We start from the raw sequence: 7,041 nt of genomic DNA, 5'->3' as shown, positions 1-7,041 counted from the left end.
CCCCCCCCCCCATCTTAACAGGTGGAGTGCGCAGCTATATACACGCACACATATGTGCATATCCATGCCCGAAAAAGGCAAATAATCCTAGAGTCGCGGGCGCGCACGAAGAAACAGGTCTGGAAGCTTCCAAAACAACGTGCCAGTAGACAGCATACAATAGAGCAACAAAACGATAGCAGACAACTCTACACGTTGTCTTCAAGGAAGGTTTCCACACTTCTGCAAAGCAGACAAGAGGAAATCGAAAGTGACAGGACCGAAAAGGGTTAATAAACCCAAAACACCAGTACAGCCAGCCCACCCACTGTCCGCCAAAACGGGACCACTGTCTAATGAAATTTAGACATCTGCAGACCCTCAGAAAACTACGGCCCCAAATTCCTCAGTAGTAGATGCGACCTTTTATCCCCGAAATAAATTTAAAAAGTGGAGGATAGCGCATACAATACTTACCATTTCCCCCAGCCAAACTTCCCGATGCGAAAGTCTGAGGACCCGCAGGGAACGGCACTGCACTCTGTCCTCTTTCTCAAATTGAAGGACGGAACAAGATGTTAGTAGACAGAATGATAGTTGTCCGGTTCTGTGGCTTTTCGGGAAACCGATAAATGACATTATTGAAGGAATGGCAGGATGATTTGAAAAATCGACCGAAAAAAAAAAAAGAAAGAAACTACTGAGACATCTGGCGTTCGAAAGCTGGCCATCTCGGAACGAACGCAAGGCAGTGCGACTATACAGATGTCGGGGTGCTGCCACTAAACCTAAGAAACGCTACAGCATCTGCGAAAAGAAAGGGAATGAAAAGGCCAGAACTGTTAGCCCTCATGCCAAAGGTTGCGGTTGCCCCTAGAAACATCTTAGCTTAGGGGGGCCAAGCTTCGGTACTGCACTCAACCGCCATCAGCCACAGCTGCATATGTTTTGTTGGTTATTTAAGCCTAGTGGTGCGTGTCGCAAAGCCCTTTTAGGCTTCCAGCTTCCATTGCCTGGGATATGCCCCTTATTTCTGAGAAGCATGGCGCGAGTCTGGTAACATTCCCAAATAATCAACAACGGCAAGACGACGTGCACAACACCCGTCTGCTGAGCGAGAGTGTGATTATAATAAAGAGGGCGGGCCAAATAACTCTGCTTGTGGAATCGCCCCCATGGAAGCCTCCTAGGGTGCCAGCGTCCCTCCAAGGTCGACCCGTTCTACGTTTGTTGTTTTTTTTTTTCCTGGTTGGCAGCCGTGATTTTAGTTGCGTTTTCACATACACTGAACGGCGGCAATGCAAGTGCAATGGCCAAGCGTCCGGATACACACAACTCTGTTTAATTACTTACAATCACCGTTCATGCAATACCGTTTTGTTTTTTTTTTTTTTTGTGGGGAGAGGGTAACGGCCAACAGTGACTCGAAGACGCAGCGCATGTTTGCACTTGCCTATCACAGTTTGCGCGTGTTTTGGTGTTGCCCGCGACACTCCATTTGCCTTGTCCGACAGTTCCTTGAACAAACTAGGCGTTTGGGGGCGAGATATTCTCAGGACGGTCCCTTCTAGCATGCAAGATTGCCCGTCCAAGCTTGACGCCGCGCTGGTGCAGCTTTCCCCTCCAGCGCGCGCCGCCATTTCCGGGGTTTCAATCCTGTAGGTGGAGGTGACCTTCCGCTACACTCCTCCAATGGTCCGGTGCAAATCTGAGCGGGTTTCTGTGGGGCCGTTGGGCCCGCCACCGCTATGTTTGGTTCACTGCCGGGAGGAAAGTGCCCCCTCCCCTGTTGCGGGTGTTCGGTGGCTTTCGGGTCAGTAGTGCGAACTTCCCACCCGAGCTTTGGCGTGTTTCCCTGTTGTTGTCCCGACCGGGGAGGTCACGCTCCTCTGTGTACATGCTGTTGCCATTCCAATCTTTGTTTGAAGACGAAAATCTGCCGCAGCCACTTCGCGATCCGCTGCTGCAATGGAAGTGAGAGTGGAAGATATTCTTAGCAATGATGTGGTCTTTCGCTGCCCCTCTTAGTACCACCTTCCTATTATGTTTTTTTTACCGCTATCAAAGACACGTTCTTCAATTGTCACGTCACATACGAAACTGTGTTTTTCGTGCGCGTGCACACGCACGCATGTAAAAGCTGAGTTTGCTGACATTGTTATGCATACACTTTTTTATTATGCTATTTCCAGACGATGCGTCCCAAAATAGAAACGTTTGATCGCGTGGCTGGTTAGTTGTTGATTGGGGCGATTTTGTGCTTCACGGCGCTTCTTGTTATTTTTTATTTGTATGGCTATTGTGTGATTCTTTCTCACTCTTTCTCCCTTTTTTCTTTGTTTTCCCTGTCACTTATTCTTACGAACAGGGGGTATGTCCGCCATAGAACAGGCTAACTTTCGCCTACAAGCAGGTTCCGAGTTAGTGGTTGTAGTGCCCTACAGCACCGAGCGTTGTTCCGCTACCTTAAAAGTGGTGTCTGGGGCCGGTGGCTTGGAGCCGCGGGTGGATGTGCTTGGCGCCCCAGTTATTGTAGATGTATCGTACAATCTTCCTCCTGGAATCACCTTTACAGTCTTTACATGGAGCAACGCTAACATTCGAATTGAAGGATCAAAACAACTCGTTCAGAACTGTTTTCGCTCAACAACCCATCCATTTGCCCGTTCCATTGTTGAGTACCACTGCTTAATTCATAACGCTCGTCTACTTGCTGACAAACAGGGTTTGTTTGGACCGATGGTCCTTATATGCGGGCAAAATGACACTGAGAAGCATGCAATATCTAGGACTCTTAGCAGCTATGCCGCAAGAACGGGATGGGCCCCTCAATTTGTTGATCTTGATTGTGGGATGGGTCAGTTATTAAGCACTCCGGGAACTGTTGCAGCATGTGTAAGTGAGTGTCCGATGACATTAGACGAGGATACCAGCACTGGTCCCCTTTCGGTTGCTTTTTTCGTAGGCTCGACCGAGCCGCAGGTAAAAGGTGTTTCCGGGGAGTGGAACATGTTTGCCCCTTATGTTCATTATTGCCGTTTGCTACTATCATGTGTAAGTGAGCGAATAGCAAGACACAAGGGCGGGGCTGGAGGATCTAGTGGTGCAATCATCGTGCTGCCTGAACTGAGAGGGAGCAATGGACTGCTTTTCGTCGTGGATATCATTCGTCAATTCAACATTTCGCATATTCTATGCGTGGGTGACGATTTCCTCTTTTGTGGACTCCACGAGAGGATACCGAGGTTGCGTGAGCATATGGCTTCGCGTGTTGGTGGGGATATTCGTCTTGATAAACTATCGGGATCGCCTCACTTTCCTTCGCCAGACACTCGAACCGAACGTCTTTCCTCCATAATGGAAAGATATTTTTTTGGTGGTGGTGCAGTCGATCTCCAACCTTCAGAAATTAATAGGCGGTATGCAAGCATTGAGATACTTCTCTTAAAGGAAGCTAACGGACAGGCGGTAGTTTCCCCAGTGGAGCAGGATGCACTAGAGGGAGTTGTTGGGTGCGTGGGGTCCTTGTTTGAGTCATCCGCCATTCATGAGAAAGGTGCTCTTTCTCTTGCCCCATTTGCTCTCGCGAGGGTGCAGGGGATCGACGCCAATGGAGTCAGCCTTCTTGTGAGCACGCACTCGGCAATTCCAGAGAGGCTAACCATGATCGTGGGAGCTTTCCGGTGGGTAACAAGTTAATGAACAGGATATATTTTTTTTTGCCGTGCAATTCCACCCATTTACGACATCGTGAAACGTCCGAAGGGAGGGTTTGTACTATTTAACGTATTTGCAGACATTTCCTGGAGTGGATAACCACACAAATGCCCACACATGTATGTGATCGTGTGGCCACTACTAACGCGCGATTGCTATTTTTACACTCCGGCTTTGAAGGAGGCTCTTTCTGCTTCTTGTCGAACTCTCTAATATTTCTGTAACCAAAGAGTTCAAAGCTTTATGAACCCTTTATGCGAAATCATTAAGCTTAGCAGTCTTCGCGATGCTATGGTTGAGGAGCTAACGAAAATTATTAAGGGTCCCAAGTCAACCGAAAGTGATACGAAGGTGATTTATGCGTCTCCTAATATCCACTCAACATTGGGGACTATTTTTCCGACTGAAGAAACACTTCATAGTGGTCTTGGGGTATTGGGAATATTTCCGTTAGGTGTTGAAGCTGACATCGTAGAGGCAGACCGGGGTGTCTTCTTAGTGAATGCGGACATCGAATCACTTCGAAAGCTAGAGGGAACTTTGCTTAAATTCGCAGAGACAAACCCAAACGCCCCGCTCCATACCCTTTTTGTACCGAAAAAAACTGTTATGATTGAAGAAATAATGGAAAACAGTTTTCAGTCACTACTCTCTAACCCGAAGTTGCAAATAGAAGAGTTTGATTGGGACGCCTTCCCGCTAGATGATGACGTTGTGTCATTGGAATTGCCCCTTTCTTTTAGGCAGCTGGTGGGCGATGGAGATCCGACGGTTCTCTTCTTGTGTGCGAGAATGGTACTAAAGCTCCAGACATCGTTCTTTGGTTCAATACCCATAGTAAGAGGTCGGGGAGCACATGCAGCAAAAGTGGTTCATATGCTTAAGAGGATGCGCAGCGAAATTGGCAGTGATTCTTTCGTAGCTGTGGCACCCAAGATCGAGTCTTTGCTTATTCTTGATAGGTCGGTGGATTTGTTAACACCGTCGCTCACCCAAATGACTTATGAGGGTATCATAGACGAATTTTTCTCCATAAGCTCCGGGGGCGTCACTTTATCGTTTGACGTTGGCGAAGGTTCAAACCTGTGCACAGGTCAACGCATTCACTTGTCTAACGACGACAAAGTATTCAAAGAGATCCGTGACAAGAACTACACCCATGTCGGGTCCGTTCTCCACAACAAGTCGGTTTGGATAAAGCAATGTTACGACAAGCGAAAGGAACTTCAGCAGCTCAAGGAACTCAAGGATTTTATGAAAGGGTTACCTGAAATGCAGGAAATGCATCGTTTAATTGGAGTCCACACAGCGATAGCAACAGAGATTGGAAAGAGGACGCAGACCATTGACTTTAGGCGGCGAATCGTCATAGAGCATTATATCTTACAGCAGACGAATGAACGAGAAGTGTTTGAGTACATTGAAGAGCTCGCCAACGACAGCGCGCCGATGGAAGATGTTCTCAGACTTCTTTCTTTGTATTCAGTTATAAATGGAGGCTTGAAAGACAAATTTTACGATCATTTTAAACGGGTTCTGTTACTTTCATACGGTATTCCTTTTGCTATGGCCACGCTAATGTGTCTTGAACGATGTGGTTTGATAACAAAATACGATACGAAGCATTCAAATTATTCGTCACTACAGAAGCAATTTAAATTATGGACATCCGAATTACAGAATCAGCAGCAGAATGACTTAGCACTTCCATATGGCGGGTACGTGCCTCTCTCCGTACGACTGCTTGAAAAGGTGATAACTCATCCCGAGTCGTGGAGCACACCTGGGAGTATGGGAGAGTCCAGTCCTGATGAAAAAGTTGAAATTCGCTACAATGAAGAGACACCTGAAGGCCCACCGGTAACGATGTTTCTTCTTATTGGAGGTATCACACGCGCTGAGATAAGCGCAATAAGGCTCCTGCAGTCGAAGTTGGCCGATGCCGGTAATCCACGACGCATTGTCGTTGCGACGACAAGTATTGTGAATGGGGCTACAGTTATAACTTCAGCACTGCCCTATCCTTTGGAAGAGTAGTGTACCGTTGCTGTGCTCACAAGTTTTTTTCTCCGGCGGCTAGTCGCGTTACCATAATTGTTTTTTTTTAATTGCTGGAGGAAACAAGTGATCAAATATATGAGGTTCATTGGCTTTCTTTTGTCCCTTCTCTTTTTTCTTTGAACACACTTTCTCTCCAGATGTCCGGGCCGCCTAAGCAGTGCTACTACGAGTTGCTTCAGGTTGACAGAAAAGCGTCATCAGAGGAAATACGCCAGGCATACAAGAAACAAGCACTCATTCACCACCCGGACAAGAACTATAGCAACGAACAAAGTACGATAGAAAAGTTCAAGGATATTCAAAATGCCTATGCCGTCTTAAGTGACCCTGATGAGCGTGCCTGGTATGATGCTCACCGAGAAAGCATACTAAATGGGGAGGACGCTGACAGTTCTCAGCATGAGGTTAACCTCTATTGCTACTTCACATCCAGGTGCTTCGATGGCTTTGACGATAACGAAGGAGGATTTTACTCTGTATATAGGAAGGTCTTCGACCAGCTTATCGAAGATGAAAGTGAGTATAGTTCAAATGCGAAAACTTGGCCTCGTTTTGGTGACAGCGCGACGAGCTGGAGTTCTGTTTCCAAGTTTTACAGTCACTGGAGGAATTTCAGTTCCTGCAAGACGTTCGCGTGGAAAGATGAATATAAGGTGAATGAAATCCCTGACCGCGCATCTAGGAGAATGGCTGAAAGAATCAACCAAAAGCTGAGGACGTCGGCGAAAAAGGAGTACGTGCAAATTGTCCAGGGTTTGACTCGGTTTGTCCACCGTCGCGACCCTCGTGTGGCTGCGGAACTTACACGGCAGGAGGAAGAAAGACGACTGAAGGAAGAAGAGAGAGAAAAGAGGGAGCTTGAATGGGCGAAGAACCGTCGTGAAGCTAACGAGAAACTTTGGGCTGAAGCCGCTGAGAAGGAGGCCGAAGAGGAGCGGGCCAGAATTGAGCGGGGTGAGGCCCCCGATTCGTGCACTCTGGATCTTCTTTACGAGAAACAGAGGCAATGTGAAGAGGCGCGAAAGGTAAAAGGTGGGACCAACTGTGGCTTTGCCATGTTGGAGGATGAGCATGAGGACAACTTACCCGAAAAGAAGCGTAGTTGTCCCGCGTGCAAGAAGCAGTTCAAAACTGATGCTCAGTACAAGGAACATGTGAACAGCAGCAAGCACAAAGCGAAGCTGCGGCAGCTGTCGGCAAAGGGTGTTGACATTGAAACCCTAATGAATGAGGAGAAAGATATCAGTACCTGCGTGTAAAACATTTAATTGTATGCTTTCATAG

At 47.4% G+C, this 7,041-nt stretch overlaps 3 protein-coding genes across 3 annotated transcripts; all 3 read left to right on the top strand.

The window, feature by feature from the left end:
• Positions 1-2,352: 2,352 nt before the first annotated feature.
• TEOVI_000221900 (uncharacterized protein) lies at positions 2,353-3,678 on the top strand (the record flags this gene model as incomplete). Its single annotated transcript, XM_067225317.1, has 1 exon — positions 2,353-3,678. The coding sequence occupies one exon, from the start codon at positions 2,353-2,355 to the stop codon at positions 3,676-3,678; it is 1,326 nt and encodes a 441-aa protein (XP_067081418.1).
• Positions 3,679-3,939: 261 nt separating this feature from the next.
• On the top strand, positions 3,940-5,733 carry TEOVI_000221800 (vacuolar sorting protein 33, putative; the record flags this gene model as incomplete). Its single annotated transcript, XM_067225316.1, has 1 exon — positions 3,940-5,733. The coding sequence occupies one exon, from the start codon at positions 3,940-3,942 to the stop codon at positions 5,731-5,733; it is 1,794 nt and encodes a 597-aa protein (XP_067081417.1).
• Positions 5,734-5,894: 161 nt separating this feature from the next.
• On the top strand, positions 5,895-7,016 carry TEOVI_000221700 (chaperone protein DNAj, putative; the record flags this gene model as incomplete). Its single annotated transcript, XM_067225315.1, has 1 exon — positions 5,895-7,016. One exon carries the CDS (start codon positions 5,895-5,897, stop codon positions 7,014-7,016), a length of 1,122 nt encoding a protein of 373 aa, XP_067081416.1.
• Positions 7,017-7,041: the final 25 nt, after the last annotated feature.

The sequence above is a fragment of the Trypanosoma equiperdum genome, assembly GCF_001457755.1.
Source record: "Trypanosoma equiperdum strain OVI genome assembly, contig: ctg_531, whole genome shotgun sequence".
Taxonomy (NCBI): Eukaryota; Euglenozoa; class Kinetoplastea; order Trypanosomatida; family Trypanosomatidae; genus Trypanosoma; species Trypanosoma equiperdum.
The sequence above is the reverse complement of the archived record's forward strand: the minus strand, read 5'-3'. Positions and strand labels throughout refer to the sequence as shown.